At 47.5% G+C, this 24786-nt stretch overlaps 1 protein-coding gene across 1 annotated transcript; it reads left to right on the top strand.

Moving 5' to 3' along the window:
- The first annotated feature begins 306 nt into the window (after nucleotides 1-306).
- On the top strand, nucleotides 307-24786 carry LOC144110459 (vitellogenin-6-like). Its single transcript, XM_077643363.1, has 25 exons — nucleotides 307-481; nucleotides 1515-1657; nucleotides 2739-2873; nucleotides 3719-3856; nucleotides 4969-5136; nucleotides 5691-5830; nucleotides 5945-6131; nucleotides 7558-7754; nucleotides 8909-9077; nucleotides 10153-10317; nucleotides 11023-11223; nucleotides 12157-12374; nucleotides 13865-13971; nucleotides 15053-15327; nucleotides 15607-15727; nucleotides 16207-16426; nucleotides 16936-17239; nucleotides 17912-18121; nucleotides 18804-19064; nucleotides 19863-20000; nucleotides 20667-20906; nucleotides 21301-21601; nucleotides 22189-22346; nucleotides 22949-23185; nucleotides 24375-24786. The coding sequence occupies exons 1-25, from the start codon at nucleotides 439-441 to the stop codon at nucleotides 24537-24539; spliced, it is 4641 nt and encodes a 1546-aa protein (XP_077499489.1). The 5' UTR covers nucleotides 307-438; the 3' UTR covers nucleotides 24540-24786.

Below are 24786 nucleotides of genomic sequence, written 5' to 3'. Positions count from 1 at the left end.
TCTTCAAGGGCGGCTCTTCCTAGTCGCCCTCGCCCCTGATATCGGAGCGCACGCCTGCTGCGGACACTCTAGAAGACATACGGTGGCGACGACTTCACAATCGTGAAACCAGAACCGCAGCGTCATGTCCCGAAGGGAAGGCAGTGCTCGAAAAAGTTCCGCTCGACCGCCGCCATATAGCCTCTTTCTGGGAATCGGCCCCCTGAGAAGACCACTCTCCTCCTCTTTCCTCATGTGTCACGTGACCAGTCTGGGGCCCCTATCGTCTGTATCACTGCGAAACGCAATGCTTCTCCGACAGGCAAAATCTTCCCCCTCGCTGCTGCACCGCAGCGCCACTGTACCGCACGAGGGCCCAGGGTACTTAAGGGCCCGCAGATGCTCCTGCGGGCCAGAGCTCCGCTTGGAATGGAAGCGAGTTCTTGAAGGGCTGCCATCATGAGGGTCCTATGGCTAACGCTACTCGTCGCGGCCGCCTCGGGTGAGTTCTTTATTTCTCATGTGCTTAAGTCTCGAGCTTGTATCGAGAAGGGCGGCTTTCATCAGCTACCGCTTTGTTTAAATATCGAATGCTGCACCAAACAGCTTCAGTTAGGCCTCAGTTGAGTGCCCATCTTCTACCCATCATGTGTTGGCACTATGCACTCTTGGATAGTTTAGCGAGTAAAACCGCTAGCAGCAGCAACGCAGCGCAAGATGTAAGTTTATGGAGCTTGTAGGTAGTTAATGCCACTGATAATCAAGTTGAGTTCATACCCCAGCCGCCCTTTTTGAATGCGGTACTTAGCCCAGCAAGGAGTACCAGCCTCAAAGCACCCCAAAGTCTGCTTTTACAAACTGTCCTTGAATTATTCCTCGAAAAAAGGAAACATTGACAAACGAAGGAATTTAGAAGGTCTTACCCTTGGGGATCTTACCATTAGGGGCTCGTCACAAACGACGAGCCCCGAGGATGAAATTACCTCCTATTGTCCCCGTGCTTAGTGCAATTCTGCAAGTCTAGAACAGTCATGTGCTAAATGTGGGTGTGGTAAGCTGTCCGCAGCCTCACCTCAGTTGTTTTTGAAATATCTCAAAGGGCACGTCAAATATTTACAAGAAGGAACCAGAGGCACAGTCATCTCTAAAAATATTACCAGGAAAAAACGGAATGCAAACACGTGGGGATTTACGGCGAGGAAGGCAGTCGCCTTTAAATGTGTTTGTGCGCTGCGCTAGGAGGAATATATAGAGAGAACGCCCTTCAAAGCGAAAACTTGCAGGTCCACAGGAACAGCATGGTTATCTGTTTCGGTAAAGGGTCAGCGGGAAACCGGGAAAGAGTTGGAGCTCTAAAGATGAAAATGTTGATGTTGATGATTACGAACAGTGAAGCAAGGAACCAATGAATGTTGCTCCACAGAATCCTTGACGGCGTGTTTTCATGAATCTCAAGACTGCGTCCTAGTAATATTACATCCTGCTGGCTAAGCTCATTGAAGCGTGATATAAGAGAGCCTCCTTTTTGTTTTCAGCATTCGAGGTAGGCAAGGAATATGTATATAAGTACAAAGGAACGCTTCACGTTGCCAACCCGGAGCAGCCCTTGCAGTCTACGGGCTTCGCCTACCGTAGCAAGGTCATCGTCCAACCCAAGCCCGATGGCACCCACTTCAAGGTAAAGCACGTCGAGGAACGGATGCGCGTGTATTCGAGGCCTGACATGGCATGCGACTGTCGTATTCACTTAAGTGTGAACAAAACTCGCTCAGGCATACAAAAACACCCCATCTTTATACAATCATGCTGTAGATGTAATGGGTCACAATATTTCAAAGCGTAAAGCTGAGACGCGCGGGGAAATAGTTTTCTTGACTCTTATCCATTGTCGCGGTTATACTTGTACGGTATATATATAAAAAAAAGGAAATCATCTGTAATATGCTGTGAGTAAGGGTTATACTAAACAGCCTTGCAAACCTTGAGGACCACCATTAGGGCTTTCCAAGTTATTTTACTATTCTGTAAATCGTATTGTTAAAACCTTGTTGTTACAACACAACGCCGTTCGCACAGAGCGAAGTGCTGTTCGAACGAACAGCAAAGCAAAGTAAAACGAAGGGCTGCAAAATTCCCCGTTGGAATGTCATAGTACGCAATGCAAACGACAGTCAGCTGAACAAATTTTAGTACACTCACACTTCCAATGCAGCGAAAATTTTGGAAATGACTACTAAAGCACCTCTTCCGCAGTACATGACCTTGCAAAACTACACAACAGCACATCTGCTCTAGGTTTGGCATGGCTACCATGACTAGCTAGGGCGCGTCTAGGGTGAGAGGATCAGCGGTTGCCGGCAGGATCTCAGTCAGCGGGAACCCTTGAACGGTGTATATGGAAGCACTGTAAAGGAGACTGAAGACTTGTTTCCGAGCAATACTATTCCCTACCAATATGTCAAATATGTTTAGGGGTAATTTGGCTACGTTGCGAAAGCGCTCTGCACCGAGGTGCTGACATCTTACAGTTTTCATAGTGGCCACACCCCTCTTGTCAGAAAAGTTAAAATTTTCTCTGACTCCTCAAAATATTGTGCAAGAAATGAGTACCTACAAGTGTTACGCTGGCTAAGAACATTTACAGAAGCCCATGTGGACAATATATCACACGCGTAAATGCAGTTGCGGTAAATAAAGGACGAATCATGTTACCCGTGGCTTTTAATCATGCACGCTGCTTTTTAATTTTTTTTTTTCAGATCGCGAATTTCGAAGCGGACCCTTTCAATTCGGACCACATCGACGTCGCCCACCACGAGTTCAACTACGCGTCGAACGAGCACCTGGTGGGCGATCTTGAGCACCCCTTCGCCGGAAAGTTCGACGAGGGAAAGGTACGGCGATGTTTGTTCGAAAGTACTGCACTCGAATGCGTTCAGTGTACAGCCAGTGGGCGCCATTTGTTTTTGCCTATTCTAAGTTCAGAAAAATTCTCATAAGGTCCTGTGCTTCGGCTCCCAGTATTCCTGCAATAACAGCGACTACTACCAGAAGCATGAAACTATCCGCAAACAAAATGGACGCCTAATCTTGAGTTCCACGCCCTAGCTAGCTTCTACTAATGAGAGCCGGTCTTTTGTAGAGAAGGCTTGTTGAGGCGTGAACAATTGCTTAGGACATAAATCAGTTGCGGATTCGTGTTAAGCTAAACCTCGTTTTTTAGACATCGTTATAAATTCTACCAACATGTTTTCTTTTATGTTGTATACATAGGACGCTGTGTGGAAAGCGGAGTATATATAGCAGCAAAAATAAGTGGCTGTACTAATGAAGAAGAAAGTATACGAGCCTGTAAATTGGCACCAACTTGTGCCAGTTGGTGCCAGTCGACAGGCCCATAGACTTTCCTCATCTTTAATTTTACATCTACTGGTGGTGCTATTTAAACTTCCTTGCTTTTTCCACACAATTTTTCAATTGATCGACCATTTTCATTGTCATAGTGCAATGCTGTCGCAGAACTCATAGTTATGTCCGGACTCGCAGCGCTAAATTTGGTTTCTTGCGATGTATATGTCAAGAATTCTCTCATGCTGCTGGTTACAGGCAATGGTGCAGAAGCCTGTAACGGGGGCCCGTCAGGACATTACGAGAGCTAGACATTGACAAAATTTCATAAATGTGTCGGATAACGATTCAATCCATGTTTCTTACACGCGCCGTGTTCATTCCGTCGCAGCTCGAGGAGTTCTCCATTGGCAAGAACGAGCCCCTGTGGGTGAGGAACCTGAAGAAGGGAGTGCTGTCCCTCTTCCAACTGGACCTGGTGAAGGGACGCCACGAGCACCACGAGGAGAAGAAGTACCACGTCAAGGAGGTAAGCTGGCAAAAATATTGGAGAGATAAAAATCGCGCGCCGTGATATAAAGTCTTGAGCATGGGGCAGCAGTCTCCAATGGCACCACTAGCAACGGCATTCACAGCCCTCCAAGACCACCACAATCATGGGTGCGTAAAGGCTACAGCGATAGGCTTAGTTTTAGACACGGTGCTGATGCGTCGCCATTTCTGGGAAGCAACGTGGAATGCAACGCATACCATGCTTTTAAGTAAAATGAACTCAAATTTCTATATATATCTTGGCGTAGCTGGTTTTTGGCAAAGCGAGCAGGCCTCTGACTTGCTGCACGGTGATTATAGGAAACCAGCTAAAGTTTTTTGGATAGAACCAGAGGCCAATAGCAGTTCCTACGCGAACTATATGGATACAACGCAAAGGGCGCGACAATAGAACGGTTTTACGTTAGGCTGATAAATCGGCACGAGTATGCTTTATTTCTTGAACGCACCTAGTAATGCCAGTAATTCTTTGAAGCATTTAGCCCGGCTACCTCAGAAATTCTCCGCCATAGCTCTTTTTGCTCCATAAAAACGCAGCCGCCGCTGTCGGGTTCGAACCCGGGAACTCGACTACTGAGCCGGAGTTCCCGGGTTCGAACCCGACCGCGGCGGCTGCGTTTTTATGGAGTAAAAACGCTAAGGCGCCCGTGTGCTGTGCGATGTCAGTGCACGTTAAAGATCCCCAGGTGGTCTAAATTATTCCGGAGCCCTCCACTACGGCACCTCTCTCTTCCTTTCTTCTATCACTATCTCCTTTACCCTTTCCTTACGACGTGGTTCAGGTGTCCAACGATATATGAGACAGATACTGCGCCATTTCCTTTCCCCCAAAACCAATTATTATTAGCTCTATTCCCCGATATACTCACTGCCATCACGGATCAGCTTTTTACATTCAACTCTTGAGCGAATAGCAACAACAGTCATGCCGGGTCATGCGCAGGCCACTACACCTTATAACGTGACTAAAGAGAACGGCGAATAATCGAGATCTTATTTCGCTACGGAGTAACCGTCTTTTCTCGCTGCTGTGTTTATTGAAAACGTGGAATGGGAATTACTAATCGCTTCTCCTGTTCTCTATTCTAGGACGGTCTGCACGGCCCCTGCGACACCCTGTACATCGTGCGCGAGGAGGAACATGGCCACATTGAGGTGACCAAGGTGAAGAACCTGGAGAAGTGCGACCACGACCACTACGCCTTCTACGGCCGTGAAAAGGGCAAGGTCTGCGTCAAGTGCGACGCCCAGGAGACGGTAAGTGGCTCCTCTTGACAGAACAACACTGCATGCCTCAAAAGGCCGGGCCTTCATAACCCATGTTTTCTTAACGCGTGTTTACGCCTATGAATGCCTATGTCATAAATAAGAAATTACTGGAAACTCACTCTCGTGAGGCGCGCGAAAATTAGTCAATCATGAACATGACCTGTCGGTGAAGGTAATCACATTCAACTCTTCCCAAATGAGTGCTGCCTTGGGGTTAGTCAAGAAGGGGCACCCTGTGTAAGAACTAAGATTCCATGAAGTAGCTGTCTGAAAAAAAGTGTTGCAGCTTTTAAACGGGATATGGTTGATAACGTAAAATGGAGTTCTTTTAGTACGCTGAACGAGGGGCTCTGAGAGCGGTGCAATTGGAATTTCCCGGCTTACGAAAGGTTCTACTACTGATCCAGCTAAAAACTAGAAGTGCAATTTTTCGAGCTTTCGCTGAAAAAAAAGTGAACCGGGGGTGCTTTCTTGTTGTACGAAAATTTGCTAGATTGCTGGACTCGATGGACAGCGGCAATTCTTTCCTTTCGATTTTCCAGCACCCTCACTCAGCCACCTCCGAGGTGTACTATGAGCTCAAGGGAACCCCCCAGCACTACGTCATCGATCATGCCTGGGCAGAGTCGACGGACCTCTTCAAGGCTCACGGCGAAGGCAAGGAGTTCCACGTCCTGGTCAAGTAAGTACCATCGTCGTGGCGCGAGCTCTACGCAGTGCTCGCTTATTAGCACACTGCTGTTGCTGTGCGTTCGCCGCTGCTAGTGAAAGCTAAAGGTGTCTGGCGTCCCTGCAGCCGCACCCTGGACCTGGAAGAGGAGCACGACGCCGCTTCCACTGACACCGCCCTGCTGGCCGGCGCCGAGAAGGAGCACCACCTGGCCCAGGAGTTCCCGGTCAGCAACGAGCTACATAACGTCGAGGACCTCAAGCACGTCAACCACCTTGTCGAAAAATTCGGCCTGCACAGCCACAAGGACAGCGTAAGGGCGCTTCCATCTTTTATCGACAGAGTTAATTATGCTCCGTCTAGAGCTAAAGAGGCGTCCCACGCACACTCTCCAAAGTTTTTTGATGACCCTTGTGGTAACCATACGAAACAACGAATAGTCGAATGAAGCTGTGGGAAACAAGTCAAGCGCGTGTTAAATTCACAACTATGATGTCGCTAGTAATGTGAAATTGAAACATGTTTGCATCAAACTTGAGGAAATCGGGGTGCATTAAATGTCGAAATATATTCCTTTCGAACAGATTTCAATGCTTGTTGAAGCAGTTAGTCGTTAATGTTTTGCTCATTTTGTGCATGTAATCTTGCCGGTATCGGTGCTGCAGGCAATTAGCTCACCCTGTTCTCGATGTTTACCTAGTTTTGAATTCTAGAGCTAAAGAGGCGTCCCACGCACACTCTCCAAAGTTTTTTGATGACCCTTGTGGTAACCATACGAAACTACGAATAGTCGAATGAAGCTGTGGGAAACAAGTCAAGCGCGTGTTAAATTCACAACTATGATGTCGCTAGTAATGTGAAATTGAAACATGTTTGCATCAAACTTGAGGAAATCGGGGTGCATTAAATGTCGAAATATATTCCTTTCGAACAGATTTCAATGCTTGTTGAAGCAGTTAGTCGTTAATGTTTTGCTCATTTTGTGTATGTAATCTTGCCGGTATTGGTGCTGCAGGCAATTAGCTCACCCTGTTCTCGATGTTTACCTAGTTTTGAATTCAACTCGAGCGTGATACCTGTACAAATAAGGGGGCACATCGGGCCCTTTGTACTACCAAGATTCTGCTGTTTGAACTATATTATTTCCTTCATGAAAACCCCACGCTTTCGTAAGCCTTATTCTTGTCTTCAGTAAGGCTGTCGCAATTTTTGAAGCAAGCTACTGATTTCAAGATGTGCAGGTTTGAGATGGCGGTAGACTAGAATGAACCTCATGAGGCGATGCGACCTGAAGCGCAGAAATGGATTCATAAATGCGAAAGTCTGATTCAGTAATGAAGTGCTAATTCGATATGGGCCGCTCAATATAATTATGGGAATATGAACTGTATATGGTATAGAGGATTGTATGCAAGCCTAAATGTTCTCCACGTGAGTTCTACTAGAGTTCATAAGTTTTCCATAATATCTCTATATGGTTTACATTTAATATGTTCGGCCTCATATGTGGCTCGTATGTCTCCATATGCGGTGTGCATGCAGTCTATATCGACTCCACATAATCAACATGGATTCCATATGATTCATATGGAAAAGATTTCGAATTATGGGACTCACCTAATGGAAAGTTTTAGTATGGTCGATAGGCCCATCTGACGCGTCGATGAATAGATGAATTCACGTTTCTGTCAAATGCTGCAGCGAAGACAGTGTGTTCATGCCCTTCGCTCTCTGCGCAGTTCGTCCAAGGACTGCAAAAACTTGCGCACCTCGAGTTCAACGAAGAGGACATCAAGGAAGTCAGTCAAGAGAAGAGCGGAGCTCTCCTCTTCCTGGTCCTGTTCAATGCCCTGCTGCCCTTCAACTACGAGGAAATCAATGACGTCTATCGCAACCACGTCCTCACCGCTCCAGATGACACCAAGGAAAGCATTCGGTGAGATATTTTGCCATCGTCATCAGCAGCAGCAGCAGCTGCTGAGTCTGTTCACTGCAAAACAAAGGCTTATATCAATGACCGTCAATTATTCCTCTTTCTTTCTGTTTGCCGCACCCATTTTATTCCATCGCTTTCCTTCATTTCTTCACTCAGTCTGGTTCTTGGAAGCCACAGATTACGTTTTTCTTCACTTAGTACTTAATGTGACAATATAACAGAACATTTATTTTCAGTTCTGCGCGCTACATCTCCCATGTTTCACTTACTTTAATGACTTTTGTGTGGAGGGTTCTGTATGTGAAGATTATCAGGATAGTATTTAGTCGTGAAGGCATTAAGTGAAGCTTAACCGGCACAAATGGCGAAACGAACATTGTAGCCTGCTTTAGTTAGAGTAGCGAGGAACTATTATTTACCGTTTTCAACCGCCGTATAATATTATATGAGGCTGAATGTGCCAAAGCAAAGCAGGTTTATAATTGACGCCACACGCAGGTTTATAAGTGACGCCACCTGATATTTTTTGGCCACTTGGGTTTCTTTAATGTGCAATAACATGGCAGTGCACAAGGATGGTTTTAGCCTTTTGCCGCCATCGAAATCATTTTGGCGGTAACGGTTGTCGCCGCGGCAGAGACTGCGTCCAACGTGCTTGGGTTCAATAGCCGGATGCCACAGCCAGTAAACCTCCACGTCGGCTGGAATCCGAAACTTCCTATAAAATTGGTTTTCCTCTTACCTAAGCACAGGCCCCAGCGGCCGGCCGTCGCATACTATCGAGCTGTTATTCGAATATAATAACGGAGTAAGTACTCATTGGCATCCACTCAAACACAGCGATATGGCTATAAAGTAAATCTATACAGCTTCCACAGAAACATCGTAGTTAACGAACATTTCTCCTGGTCCGCGGTTCGAGCCCGGAACCAGTACTTCACCGGAGCAGCTAACCAGAACGGCTCGCATATGGTAGGGCGAGAGCGAATTGATCAGTAACCCGAAGTGGAAAGTATCATCATTCAAATGTGGAAAGAACTCCACCTGGGGTTTTATTCAGCCAACTTCACATTAGGAGTTTTCCCTCAACATCTGACCAACACTGTTACCCGACCAGTGCTTGTCTGAGCGTTTCTCGTGTTTGTACATTACAGCCACGCGTTCCTCGACCTTCTGGCGGCCACTGGGCTCAACCCGCACGTTTCTTTCGGCATTCACCTGATCGAGAACAACGAACTGACCACCGCTGAAGCCGAGCGCTTCTACGGCAAGCTGCACATGAACCTGAAGGAGGTCAGCCCAGCCATGGTCCGCCTGGTCGGCGTAAGTATGATTTTTGCTAAAGGGGAGAAAACTTTCTCAGGTAGTTTTAAGGCGCTAGAGGCTTGTGTTTGTCGCGGCGAGATTGGCATGATTTAAATACTGACACAGCAGTAAAGTATCGCACAGTTATCGGTAGCAGTGAGCGCTGTTTTCCAGTTTCCGTGCTTCGTGACGACTGGCTTTCCGAAAGTGTTCTTGTCTATAAAGTATGACGCTAACGCTCGTAATGTCCACATCTTCCACAAGTTATCTCCTATAAGAAGGCACAGCAAAGCCAAACGAATATGAACCTCTGTAAGTGTAGCAGGGGGCTGCAGAAAGTTAGGTGGGTGGATGGCATTAAGAAGTTTGCGGGGATACGGTGGCCGCATCTGGCAAATGACAGAGTTAATTGGATCGACATAGGAGAGGCCTTTGCTCCGCAGTGGGAGTAATCAGTCTGAGGATTAAGGATTTCTCAGATGCTACATTTACTGTGAATTGTAACTGAAGCAGTAGACATGTCTCCAATAAATGTCTAATTTACGGCAAATGGCTTTATACAATGCATTGGCATGCAAAGAAATTTCGCATAGGTCTCTCAATCCTGGCGTCAGGGGCTAGGCTCTGTATCTTTGTGCGATAAAGGACTGTGAAAAAGGAAAGGAAAGCTAGAGGACAGAATTACAAAGCCGTTAAAATTGGTTTGCAGTTTGAAAACCACTTTTTTCGGCTGTGATAAGTTCAATAGTCGACGGTGAGAGAAAATTGACATTAAAGCAGAACAGAGATTAAGGGACTAGAAACTAACAAAAAATTACCGATATGCAACACACAGCTTAAAAAATGATGAAAGATGGCGTTTTAGAACGCAGTAATATTGTTTACTGAATGAAGAAAGGCAGGAAGGTGAATTAGTCAGCGCTGGTTTCCGTAATGCATTAAGTATGATGCAACATCAAAACCTAGAACAGCCAGCCAGCAAACCTTGGTTGGTGGTTACTCTGCAACGGCACATAGGATGCCTGCATGCTGACTGGTAATGCAGCTAATCTCCCCGAGCGAAGACACGTCTCTCTTTGATTGTCTCTTGCAGGACTCGTGCAGGACGCCGGCGGTCAAGTCCCACCGGGATGTCTGGACATCGTGCAAGCTGGCCGCCAGCGCCCTGGTAGGCAGCAAGTCCTGCGAACACGCCCACGACGATCACGCCGAGGACCATGGCACCTGCTCCCTGGAGAACGTCGCCCACGTATTCAACGTGAGTCGCCGAGTTTTCGCAACATCCAAGAAAGAATTGTAAATGTTACGTGTATAAAGCGGATAAAGTGTGCATCAGATAAGTGCTGGTCAAGTTTTTCAGTGTATTGGGAACGTTACAAACGAATGCTGTCGAACGACTGAGTGCTTGACACCCTAACGCTACCGGACATGCGCATGGGTGCGTGCAGCGGAGTCCGAGTGAGGTGGACCCGCTGTTCAAATAAATGGCATCACGTTATTCCTCCACATCAAGTCATGAGCCAGATGCCTTGATTCCGAAATGTCTCAGCCTTTGAGCACTGCGTGCCTCCCAGCGTGAGGCGCGGCCGTTTTCAGTGTTTTTTTCGGGGGGGGGGGGGGGCTTTTAGATCGCTTTGAAGCGTTTTAAGCGCTTTGGAGGGCTTCAAGATGCACCGCCGCTGCATGCCTCCTCATCGAATCAAAGGGACACTAACGTCTAGTTCTCTGCTGTGTACATTTTAAAGTTATTCCTCCACATCAAGTCATGATCCAGATTCTGAAATGTCTCAGTCTTTGAGCACTCCGTGCCTCCCAGCCTGAGGCGCTGCTGTTTTCAGAGTGTTTTGGGGTGCTTTGGGGCGTTTTAGATCGCTTTGAAGCGTTTTAAGCGCTTTGGAGGGCTTCAAGGTGCACCGCTCGAAGATGCCATCAACCCTCTCGCCCCCTGCTTCTTCGCCCCCAGTACTCCGTGACGCCCCACGACGTTGAGCACGAGCCCGAGCACGAAACCGAGGTGTTCATCCGGGCTGCCGGCAACATTGGCACGCACAAGGCTCTGCGCTACCTGGAGCGCTTCATCTCTCCTAAGTGGCACGCAAATGAGCACGAGAGGATGGCTGCCCTTTGGGCTCTCAAGCAGTCTTCCCGGAAGCACCCCGGACTGGTGAGTGGACGCCGCTGCGTGCCTCCTCATCGCATCAAAGAGACACTAGCGTCTAGTTCACTGCTGTGTACATTTTAAAGTAAGCTGCACGGGTGATTATGTGATTTATGCAGAGACAGCTATTAGTATTCTATTAGCTATTAGATCCATGGCCGTCCGCGCTCTGCTCATGCCACTGAGAGTTCGTGTCTGCGTAGGGGTTGTGAGCACTAGCAAGAAAAGGCGCGGCAGCAGTCCCGCACAGTGTCGACACCTGGACCGCGTCTTGAAAGTAGTTAAATCAAGGGCGAAGAGAGAAGAGCTCTGAAACAAAAAATGTCAATGTTTAGAATTTTCCCGTAAATCCACAGACTGCGACACATTACTAGCGTTAAAACACACACAAAGGACCGAGAGTTGAAGTCTAGCGTCCGTCATGTGTGTTTCTGCTCTCTGTCCTTTATGTGTATTTTAACGCTAGTAATATGTCGCAGTCTTTGGATCAAAAGCACCAACTAGCCCAACTTAATTCTTTAAATTCCCGTAAATCGCGACATTCCGCGATAGCTGTTAATGCATCATAGCGTGCTTGGCTTGCTGCGTGCACGGCGTCACAAATGCGTTGACAAAATAACAGCCTCTGCTTACTTTCGGGATTCACGCGACAAGCATTAACGCTGTGAACCGTTTATCCGAGCTCCGGATTGATAGTTTATTTATTTATAAATCACAGTTTATTTATTTATATAGCAACGTTGACATCTGGTGGCAATTGCGAGCCAAGCATTACGAAGAGCAATTTCTCACACGCCCTTGCTTAAAAAACGTGACGTCCTTTTCATTGTGCGTCTGTGCCAGACTCGTAACTAGGCTCATTCTATTCATCCTAGAGTAGAAAAAAAAAGGGGGGGGGAGGGGGGAAGGGTTAGAGTTGACCGTCGTGCGTTCTCGCAGGCCCGCTCCATCGCCCTGCCCGTCTTCCACAACGACAGCGAGCCCAGCGAGATCCGTATCGCTGCCTTCCTTGTGGTTCTGGTGAGCAACCCAGATCTGTACATCCTGCGCCACATCGCCCAAGAGGTGATCACCGACCCCAGCGACCAGTTGGTGGCTTTCGTCACCAGCGCATTCCGCTCGATGGCCGAGTCCAAGTACCCTTGCCACCGTGAAATGTGAGTCTCATCGGCAGCGCATGTGTCTGCGCACTACAACTTTTAATAGTACGACAATAAACTAACCCAAAGGGACATTGACGAAAACACATCAGATATCTGCTCTAAGCAAAATCCGATAGATTAGTCTTTCGTGACTCATTTTACGTTTTTTGCGGCTTCAGGGGCCCTTTAATTACGCCGAAACTTGGAGGTCAAGTTGGTTTACTCTTTCCCGCACTGACACTGGGTGTCGTGGGCGCACAGTGCTTAATATTTCAGTTTCAGTTTTTCTTTTTTGGTAGTCGTGATTTTAGCTCACTAATGGTACCGACACAAAAGGCACATTAACATACAGGCGCGTAATACTTCGTTTCCGGTTTGCATGTGCGACATTCTTGCACAAAAATTTTGAATATTGGAAAATTTTAAGGTACTGTTGTAGAAACATTGAAGGTAATAGTTCACTCTTGCGATATGTAGAAAAATCTTTCTTTTAAGGTTTTTTTCCATCGCTCGCGTAGAGCACTTAATTCTGACATAGAAAACCAATGGGGAACGTTTTTGACGACAGCAAAAACGCTAATAGCAAAGAAAAAAAATACAAGCCTGTCGATGGGACATGTGCGCATATATTGGCTGTTACAGTTAAATCTTAGAATGTATGAAAAAATTGTGTCTATGAACTCTTTCCTGTTCAAAAATGCTTTTGTCCACAATTTTTGGACATGGCATAGGTGAAAAAAAAAAAGCTGTCTTGACGTCACCGTGGTGTACTTGCGGGAATAATCTGCGGTGGTAATATGAACCTTGCATTTTTTTATCCTTTCTAAAAAAATAAGATCTCGATCCGATTGCCGTGAAAATAACTTTTTGGTCATTAGAATTGATAACCTATTGATTTAGAGCAACTTCAATTTGCCCTCAGCGTCTCTCGAAAGGCATAAGAACGTGCCTGGAAGATCGGTGTTCATCCCAGGTAACGTACAGAAATCAGAAAGATGGGACACAGCCAGGCGCAAGATGTTCGAGGCAGAGAATAAATAAACAAATAAGTTCGTCATCCCAATTTTTGTTCGGGCCCCGCCCCCACCGACAGCCATACAACGGTTCGCTGAGGTAGTCTAGGCCACTTATCACCATCGGGCTTCAGCCACAAGAAATGAAGGGGCGCTGAACAGGGGCAGATGTACATTGACCAACTTGACTACAAAAGCAGCAACACGCTGCTTTTAAACGAGGCTTTTCCAGACGTTCCATTTCCTACCGGACATTTAGAAATGGGCAATTTAAGGCACTTCGTGCTTTTTCATTTCCCTGAGCGCTAATATGCTGGTGATTATTCGTGTCCGTCGTGAAGCATGAGCTTTAGAGGCTGAGCTAAATTAGGACGCTCATTTCTTTCTTGATCCTTTCCGTAGTGTGACATGGCACCATGTTTCTCCCATGTTCCTTCCAAACTGTGTACGAGAAGGATTGTACTGATATCCTAAGTCCTTTCTCTCCTGCAGCGCTCAGCACCTGCGCTACGTTCTGCCTCTGTGGGACAACATCCCCAAGCTCACGAAGCCCCTCGACAAGTCCAGGTCTCACCTGACCCTTTCCTCCGGATACAACCGTAAGCTCACTTCTCTGTACATATCAGGAGCAAAGAGCTACCATCTTACCGGCTGAAAAAGCTATGCAACAGGTGCCATTGGTTTTGAGTCAGAAGTCATCCTAGAGTACACATCTCACACCACTGTTAAAAAAAAAATTAAGCATAACGCAGTCTTAGAGAGGTGGAAGTGGTAAAGCAGTACTAAGGAGTTGCCAGGCAAGTGAAAAAATTTCCTTTGTACTGGGCTCCCTTCCGGGACATTTTAAGACGTGAGAGAGAGGGGGGGTTTATTGACGGGAAAGGCAGAGAGGTTGGACAGAAAAATAAATATCTGGCCTGCTACTCTGCACTGGGGAACGGGAAGAGGGTAAAAAAAAGGGTCACAATGGGGGACGATAATGATGAAGGGAAGAGGCAGATGAAAAAAGAAAAAAAAAACAAGGCACCATACATACACAGCCGTAGCCATAATGATACAAAGGAAAACCAAATGCATTTTTAAGTTCTTCGGAACAAAAACTCAACCAGGTCCGGGGCTCGGACACAGCGCCATTTTCGATTTCTTCCTAACTGCGAAAATTGTGATAATTTATGTGGGACTTCTTTTGTAGCCATAAGGCCTCTCGCGGAAGATGGGGAAGGTAATAGGTAATTTATCCTTTAATTTAAATTTATTTCACGTTGGACAAAATATTTTGTATAGATTATTGGTCCTGCCAATTACCGCCTCGAAAACCACGCACATAACCATACATAAGCGAAGAAACACGCACAGTTAACTCCGGCAAATCCTTCAGGTATCGTAGCAGCACAACAAGCCACTTCGCTGGACGTTTCGAAACCCTTTCTTAAGGAAACAAGGCAGTCATATACAGAGACGGATGTGAACACCCTATCCCCCACCCCTCGCACTTTCTCAAATGGAAAATTTTCTGTCAAAAAAGCTACGGCTCTCATACTTCTTTTTATTTACGACGAAATAGAAATGCATTGCGTTAATATTGCGCCCCCTCCGCCCCCTCCGAGAGTTCATCTCAAATCCGCCCCTGCCCTTACATGGTAAGGGAATGAACATTACTGGTTCCATCGTTACTTGCAGCCAAGTACGACTTCGGTGGCGCCACCATCATGGAGGTGATCCGCTCGCACGACAGCTACTTCCCCCGCAACCTGTACATCAACATGAAGGACTACATAGCCGGACACTCTACCGACACTCTCTCCTTATCCTTCGAGAGCTGGGGAATGGACAAGCTGCTGAACAAGCTCGTCGGCCCGCAGCCCGGATCCAGCAAGAGCATCTGGGACTTCATGGGTCGCCGCAGGTTCCCGCGTGACGCCTCAGCCAAGGAGCGCAAGGAGATCGAGGACTCGGTGAGTGTGCGGCCACGCATTTCCGTGACCGGCGTACATTTCCACTTACCCGTCAACGCTTTCCGCGCCTAAGCCCAGGTGCAAAGAGAAAGGTTGTGAAAATTCCACTTAGGCACAGTGCTTAGACCTCAGTTTTAGATGTTCTTCCCATATACCTCTATTTAGAATAATTCCTTTCCCGCACCAAGTTCTATAGAACACGATGGAAACGACAGTTTAATACCACAAATCGTCACGAGGCCTTTGTTGACCATTGCTCTTTTGTTTTTGGCCCCACAGCTTCACATCCATGACCGCGAGTACGACCACGCCTATGCCCGCCTGAGTCTGTCCGTGTTCGGAAAGGCTATCGACACCTGGAGCTTCGATGAATCCATCTTGGAAAAGATCAAGCCGAGAGGTGGGAAAAAAAACGCATGCGGGACCTTCCCGTGTGATAAGGGAGAAAACTAAAAGAGCATCACACAGGAGCTGTTCTAGGAGCAGTTGTACACAGAACCCTGTTTTAGAACATTCACGCGGACACCTAATTACGTTATGTGTTAGCAATGGGATATCATTAACAGCTGTTGCTGCCTTTACCGGCGGTGACGTCACATTCGAACTAGTCATGTATCTTCCCTCCAGCCAATGGGAATTCTGTGACGTTTTTAGGTCACTTCTCTCCAGCCCATGGGATTGGTTCGTTTTTTTGACGCCACTTTCCTGAAGCCAATGGACGAATTTTATTGCCGACGACGCGTTTTGTCCCCTTGAGACTTCTAATAATATTGCTACAAAACAGCCTATTTTGGACGAAGTTTAAAAAGCAGTCGCTCGTAACCGGTAGGATCCTGCCGTATCCGCTGAAATTTAGTATCAACGCCTGGTGCTTCGCAGACGCCCCCGAGAAGACCGCCGAGAAGATCTTCGGCCAGGAAACTCGCAAGAAGGCCTTCTACCTGACCCAGGACATGACCTACCTCATGCCCACCGAGCTGGGTGTGCCAGTATTCTTCGACTTCAAGCAGGCCGAGTTCATCTACGCACACCGCCACAAGATCGACATCACGCACGGCGACAGCGCGGAGATCAACCTGAACATAAAGCGACACTACCTGTAAGTGCGACGAGGGGCACACTGAATCGGCGCATGCGCGAATGCCGGGAGAAGTCCTGAAGGATTCCTGTTCTCCGCTATCAACTTGCACAAGTGCACTAAGTAGCCGGAAAAAGAATATGGGCTTCAACTAAGCCTTCAAGGAGAGCATCCGGCAAAATGAGCCCTTCTGCCCACGTAATTGGAATATTTGTTGAGATTTGGCGTCGCTGATAAGCAGAGATAAGTTGGGACTTGTTAAAATGGACAAAAAAGAAAGTTCAAGGAACTATACTGAGTGAGAGTTACGCGATTCATTTTTATGCGCCCACGGTCGCGTCAACAAGCGACTGGGGCGTAGTATCGAGGAAAATTTCAAATCGCACTCACAGTTGACTGAAATAAGCTTATACTGTCCACCGCGCGACAGAATTCCCAATAGTTAACAGGGTATTTTTATGACTAAGTATGTCTTGCACTAACTAGGCGCCTTTCGTTTTCCTTTTTTCTTCCTCTGCCAATGCGACCAGGTACGAAGTTCGCGCCTACCAGATGGTCGGCTTCGCTCTGACTTTCGCCCAGTCGTCCCTGGGTAGCGGTTACGACGCCCAGACCCTGATTTCATGGCCTCTTGATCTGAAGGCGACGCTGGCTCCTCTGGAGGGCAAGCTGAAGCTTCACCGTCCCCTGCACCTGCCCTGGAACGCGGCCAACCACCACTTCCGCCCGTTCACATTCCAGATGCCCTACGACCTCGGTGGCGACCACGTCAACGCCATTACCGAGCTTTCCAAGGCCCAGAAGCCGCTTTTCCGTGCCGACGAACTTCTTGAGGTAAGGCGTGCTCCAGTTCGCGGCCTAGAGGAACAGTGAAACGAGGGAATTGTTAGGCGAACTAACTATATATATCCGGGTACAACTCAAGAAATAAACTGCAAATGCCCCTCTGAGGAGCCCTTCCAGCTAATGGTGTTGACCTGTTCTCCCTTCCCCCTTCACCGACCCTTTTGGACCTGCTAGCATGAAATCGCCGGAGGTTGTAGGTGAATGGGAAATAACCACGTCTTTATCGTATTAACCGCGGCGTCATAAAAATCAGCCTTCGCCATTTGCCGAAGGGTCTGCTTTGAGGGACATCGCCGCTTCGTTCTTTAGCTGTATCCCACTGCAGGCCGTAAGCTCTAATCTGACTGGTGGGGGGTTGGCGTTTTTCCCAGGTTCTTCCATTCAGACTGAAACTCTATGGACGAGTGAAAAATAGGCAGCTCAGTTTCATTCAAAAAATTCAAAATCTGACGGCGGTTTTCTCAATTTCAGTTATTGTTGTCCTTTTCCTTACTTGGGCCCGTACCAGTTATAAATTTTTTCTCATTAAATCCTCCCGCCACCTCTCTTCGCACTACCTCTCAGATACGTTGTTGTTGGAGGCATTCGATTCATTCATTTCTAGCTTTGCGTATAGAATGCGGAAAAAAACGTCCGATTATTACCTGGTGTTGTTTACAGTTTGACCGCCACTACTTCGGTGACGACTTCGGCGTAGCCATGAACATCAAGGGATACCTCGTCAAGAAGGGTCTCCACAGCGGGCTTCACGAGTTCATCCATGAGATGACTGCGCGGGAGCGTTTCTACTACCTCCTCATCAACCCCCACTGGCACCCACGTGACGTCAAGATTTACTTCGAGCCGGCCGCTGAAGACCCCTCTACAGAAGTGAGTTTCAGCTGCTAGCCTTATGGCATTATGGAGACAGCAGAATTACAAACGAAAAGAAATGGAGAACATATAGCGCGAATTTCCAGCAGGCACTATACAGTTCATTAACAGGTAGATCACCTCTAAGCGATTCTGGTAGCATCGCTATCCTGGCACAGTGAAGCGTGTTTTCGTTAAGGCATGAACTGCCGACTCAAGAACCACTTTAAAACACTGTATACTGCTAAGCTACAGGATGTCAGTGTCCTACTTTGCGATGCTCTAAGTACAAGGAAGCGGTCAGGAAGCACCGGTTCTTCACGACTCACAGCTATTGTTCCATTATACGACCGAACGACGAAACAGTAATATTTTACAGTAAACAGCAGGGTAGGAAACGCCTTAACGCAATGAATCTTCGAACAAACTCCTTGCTTGTCTTAAGCATGTTTACCTGTTAGCATGAAGTGTGTTCCCGTATCCACAAGGAATACTTTCTCTGCTTTCTTTCATTGCTTTGAAATTATCGCTTGTTTCTAAATAACAGACACTGACGAACTCGTAGGCGTAAAAATCTCAATGAACTTGTAAAACACTGCTGACGACAAAAGAAAAACTGCCATTTTACTCAGTATCGTTAGGACAAAAAGTAAAATTTTGGCCAATATTTAAACCCTGCCATTCCGGTGCTGCTGTGCAGCTGGACGTTGAGATCGGCTACAAGTTAGTGGAGCATGACGACGAAAGGCATAGTCACTTCCCGGTCCACGATCAAATCGGCCAAGATCCCGAGGTCCCGTCTACGCACGTGATCAACCTCGACCTCAGCTTCAAAGGCGCCAAGGAACGCAAGGTGTCCGCCGAGCTGAGGTACTCCTTCAACCACGACCTGTTCAACCACAAGGTGCAGTTCTTCTACGACCGCTCGCCGTTCAAGAAGTCAGAGCACGAACATCTTAAGGTGAGATCCGCTTGCAATCTGTAATGTAAAAATACTTGCATCTAACGCTTTGTGTGAACAAAGCATTGTCCCCTGACTCACGTTCCACCGTTGACCTTTTCACCGTGTACAGCTTCATTAAGCGCGCATGCGTGTTGGACTATGCTGCGCATGCGCAGTAGACGCATATATGAAATCCGCCAATCAGAACGCTACTGAGACATCCCAGTGGAAGTATGGCTGCGCCCCAAAAGACAACTGTGAAAAGGTCTACAGCGAGAACCTGTGCATGTCCTGGAAGTAAACAATTCATGCGATTAAATTCGAAGCCTAATAAATAATCCCATTTATTCTTAAGAAATGCACAGTGAGATCCGGTATCGAGTTCTGATATTTTTTCTACAACGCATCTTTATTACTACAAGATCTACGGCAGCTTCTTCGTTCATTTCTTAACACCGTTTCAGGAAGACATAAAACAGAACATAGGCTAAGAAGAAGCGAAAATAGCAAACCTTCAGGATTCTTCACTTAGTCTAAATTCTAAGAAATCGAATAACCATCATCGTTATCATCAGCCTGACTCTGGTCTCTGCAGGCTTAAATGTCAACCGGAACAGTCAAATTTGGTCAGTTTGAATAATACAGTTATGATGTCATTTGCTGCACAGAATCCGGAAGACAAGCATTTTCCTTAAACGCACCGTTCGCAGCTTGTGCATAGCATGTCGGTTATTCCGAAGCTGTAATAGATAAGAGCAGCGAAGGTCTCTCACCTTCCAAAATCTTTTTTTCTCTTCCAACATCGTGTTCTCACAGATCTGCGCCGCGGCCGAGGCCCACTTCCCCAAGCCCGACTGGTCTAGGGTCAACAACCTGGCCACATTCTACCAGGGACGCCAGATCGACGCCAAGCTTGATATCCACTACGGAAGCAGCTGCGAGGGCCAGTCGAGCGTAAGTAGTCGTTAGAACGTTGCTTAAACGCACCTATAAGCTTCGCTCGATAGGAAAAGCTACAGTGAGCAGTGCCTGGCGCATTCTTGAGAACGCTCACTCCGCCTGGACTGCATTCTTATTAGTCATGGTCTGAATGTAGCAGCTTGCGAGTAACAAGGATATCCCGACGTAGATCCCCTTAAAGTATACTGAAAGATCCATATGAAGATTGTCTTGTTAATAATAGCCTGCTGTTTTTTTACACGGCAAGAAGCCATTGAGAAGTTCAAAGCCTGAACACTTGAAACGTAAGCATGTCTTAAGTCCGGGCACTTCATACCCACACTTGTCCATATACCTATCCTGGAACTGGCCGAAAGGTAGCACGCCGCCATGTCGCTAGCTTCCCCGCAGCGTGCCCACGTGGAAGGCCTGGGTTGCCAGTTTGGGCGGAGTGACCTCTTCTAGGGGCACTCTCCTTCCCCATCCGATCACCATCAAGGGGGAAACCCACAGCATTGTGATGAACTCGGACCGGGATGGGGGACCAGAATAGGGGATAGGGTTAGGGGAAAGCGCCCTTTCCTCTTTTTCTGTGGCCTGTTGAGAAAGCCAGGTTAGGTGAAAGCAGTGGCACGAGCCTTCGTCACTCATTTGCCGCTTCCCTCTCTCGCACCGTTGCAGATCACGCTGAACGGCCACTTCTCGCACACGGACCACGACGAAGAGCAGTTGGTGGCTGCTGCCGCCAGCAAGCCCATCACGCAGAACCTGCGCAAGAGTGGACTCCACTGGCTCGGACTCAAGTGCCACGCTGGCCGCGAGCACGGCATCCCCTTCAACTACTACTGTCTCAAGTTCCTACGACACTCCAGCCGCTTCGGCAAGCTGACCGCCGACGTCGAATGGAAGAACTACCGTCCTGTAAGAGCTCCTGAATCCCATTTTTCGCACCATGAAGGCTGAGTTTTTCGCATGTTGAGCTCCACTAGAAAATTTCTTGCGCAGCTTGACTACACGTTAACGTAGTGTCGCGTGCTATGTATGCCGCGCTTGCAGTAGCCGGTAGGTCGCCATGCACTGAGCATGCGTGTTGCGTGAATACTGTAGCCGAAATTTCAAAGCACTCCGGATATGGTAAAATATGGCTGCCGCGGCAGGGATTTAACCCCACACAGCACGTGCTCAGCACCACAACGCCTTAGCCATTAAGCTAATGGCCCGCCAGTGGTCGGTACAAACGATATACCGTGTGAAGAGATGCCACATGAGATATGAAGCACTCCTTAAGCCATGCTCTGCCCCTTTGCTTCCGTAGCTTCTCACCAAGCTGCTGCGCTACTACGCCAAGTACCACCACTTCAGACCTGAGCAGGGCGGTTTCCTCAGCACCGTCCGCTCGCACTTTACCGGCGAGAACGGCAAACTGCACGTGGTGTCCCAAGTGCCCTGGTGGAACGTGAAGGACAAGCCACACACCGACCTTGTCATCACCACCGAGGATGGCCACCGCTACAACCACTGGAACGTGCCCATCTTCAGCCACCTGCTCGAACCAAGGGCTTACTCGTCGCTGGGATACTCGAACATCGGAGAGTACAGCCCTCTCTACAAGCACTGTGAGTGCACCACCTCCTGTTGCTTTCAAAGTCGCAACGGTGGCAATAAGGGCTGCCCAGAGCCCATCCGGCTTTGCTGTCTAAATAGCGCACTGTTTCCTCAAATACGTATTTGCTTTTAATTTTGTTAAGCCCGAAGAAATGCTTTAAACTTTCTTCCCAGTCTACCGTACTTTTTTTCAAAATGAAGGTGACTAAGCAGCCTAACAGCTATTGCCCCATTTCCGACGCCACCTTTGTGGTTAGTCAAGAATGGCTGTGCCAAATTTCAATATTCTCATAACCGAAGAGGCGAAGGCTAAGCACTGCTTCTAGTGATAACCTGTGAACACGTACACACTAGATGCAGAGTAAAAAATGGTCGGCAAAAAGGGCAAAGAAACGATGAAAAAAAAATAACCAGGATGCTGCTAGAGATGATGAATTCAAAAGCGATGCATTCGTAAAACTTTGGGGGAGGTCTTCATGAAACAGCAATTTTAGATATACAGAGAATTTGTGGAGGGTTGTCCAAAAATATGCAAATCTGGAACGCGATTCAGTGAGTGCTAACAAAGCCATACTACTCCCTTTCTCTCGTGGTGCAGACGTCTGCGACCTGCAGGGACACAGCCTCCGCACCTTCGACGGCTCGGTGGTAGAGCTGCCCGAGACAGACTGCTGGAAGGTGGTCTCCCGTGACTGCTCACCCGACAAACGCTTCCTCATCTTGGCCCGTGCCACCGGCAACCCTGCGCTCGCCAAGGTAAGGGCGCACCTGCGTATGACCCCGGAAACCCAGTTTAAAAACACAGCAGAAAACCTTATATCGCCACAACCGATTTTTGTAGCATTTTTAGCAATGAACTTATATTAACAACAGAACTACAAAGAAATGTGTCGTTACGAAAAAATGACAAATTATTTTGTCGTATTTTGAGAACAGTTTTGATGTTGTTTTTTTCACTTGTAATATGCGCCGTGGGCGAAAGTGCAAGGTGAGCATTACGTGTGCAGGCCATTCTGATTACCAGTTCGAGCCAGCTTGCGCAAATAAGAATGCTTTGAAACAAAACTGGAGCAGCGCAATGCTTCTTCATACGTAGATTGTATAGACCACAATGCATGACAATTAGTTGAGCATATTTCGTGCTTTATAACTGTCCCACTTAGCTAACGAGAGCCTAAACTCTCGCTGTATCTTCATCTCACATTCACCTTTCTTCTCTGAATCCTCGAACTCTAAAAAAGCCGAAACGCGCGGAACACTCGCCGGTCAGTTGGTGCATCAACTGTACTCAGGAAATCTTGGCTTTTCTGCTACCGTACGCCAGCACATGTCTGAAATTTCTTTTAAATTCTTCGCAGGCGCTGAAGGTGTTCATCCACCACACCAAGCTTGAGATCCTGTCTGTGGCCGCCGACTCTGGCCTGATTGTTCGCGTCGATGGCAACAAGGTTGAGGCAACTCCCGAGCGTCCCTACAGCCACACCGACCACGATGCCGAGCTCTTCGAAGTCAAGACCCACGACAAGTGGTTCGAGGTTGTGTCCAAGCCCTACGGCATCTACCTGACCTTCAACGGAAACCTGCTCTTTGTCCAGGTCAGCGCACTTTGCCATCCTCCCAGAGCAGAACAACATATAAACGAAAATCATTACTCATATTTGTATCTTCCCTTACAAAACTTTCTTTAGACAGTCTATAGACTCTCCATAGACTTGTTTAAACTCAAGAGACTCTCTATAGACAAACCCTAGAGAACACTGTATAGACAATACAAATCCTATAGTCTAACGACCATATATACACTTATGGCCATATACTTTCATTAGACTTTGGTCTATAGAGAGTCTATAGACTATGAATAGACACAAAGAAATGTCTGTAGGAAGGCAAAGAGTCTATTAGAAGTTTATAGACTGTCTACAGACCATTTTTGTAAGAGTTATGGGTTCTCCTAGTAGGATGCCATCGAAAAAATATCTCGTTTACTTATTGGTTCTATATCTGTTTCGGTTCTGGCACTCTGTACATCATGAGCTGTCCAGTGCAACACCTACAGCTCCTTTCTGACTCAATGTGTGTGCCATTTTGATATATGCTGCAAACAGGAAGATTGGGGGACTGCACTGCTTTCACCGACTTCCGCATGTGTGAACGTTTCACGGCTGAGCAGATCTTCAAGGCGCTAGCGTTTCCGATAACTTAAGGTGTCTTTTCAGGGTGACACCCAGCACATCAATTGTCGTTATCAGCGGCCGGCGCAGAGTAACGGTGTGCAAAGATTATAGCTGCTAGAAAGACGAGAGCTTTCACTTCTAAGTTAGCTACTTCCCGGGACAAGTAATCATCAAAGGTCTCAGAGTCCAGCGATACTTTCTAGCAGGCTCCCTGTAACCACGATGGAAACCTTTCGAGATGGCTAATGGCGTTAAGATTACCATTCATCTGTCTGCCTTACCTTACCATACGCTTGTGCCGTGTTTAATGATTCTTTTTCATTCTTTTCCGTCCTCGTCATTGGCCATCCCCGCCTTATGCAGCGGAGCCGGTAAATGGCATTGCTTGTTGAGCTGTCAGTGATGACGTAACAAGCCACCACTACGAATGGCAAACAATGAAACGGGAAAATAATCCTTGAAAAATAGGGCCCCCTGGTGTTGCGTTTTCCCTCAAAGACGGTGGGTCTGGGAACGGTGCTTTGCTATGAGCCGATTTTATAATTGTCGGACATTTGAGATCAGTTTGACGATGATGACTTACCCGTTGCTTGTATCTCCTGAAACGCAGACCGCTCATTTCTACCACGGCAAGCTGTGCGGCCTGTGCGGCGACTACAACCTGGACAGGAACCACGAGCTGAGCGGCCCTGACGGACACCACTACAACAACTCGCTCGAGTTCGCCAAGAGCTACGTGGTGCCCAGCCCCGACTGCCATGCGCCGGCACACTGAAAACCATCCTCAACGCGCTCGACCTCATTCAAGAGCTCCTCCCCTCCCTGCTTACAGCCGCTGTTGCAGAAAATATAAAGGAGAAAGCTTTCGTCCCGAGTCTAGAAACCGAAAGCACAGCGGCGGGGAGCTTCGGAGAGCTCGGAGCGCCTCACTTTCCTTCAAAGTGCACTGCCAAGAACCTGATGTGTATTTCTAAGTGTATAGACAAAAAAGAACAAATAAAACGAAGTACGTGAAAAACGAA

This window comes from Amblyomma americanum, chromosome 11 (assembly GCF_052857255.1).
Source record: "Amblyomma americanum isolate KBUSLIRL-KWMA chromosome 11, ASM5285725v1, whole genome shotgun sequence".
NCBI lineage: Eukaryota > Metazoa > Arthropoda > Arachnida > Ixodida > Ixodidae > Amblyomma > Amblyomma americanum.
The sequence above is the reverse complement of the archived record's forward strand: the minus strand, read 5'-3'. Positions and strand labels throughout refer to the sequence as shown.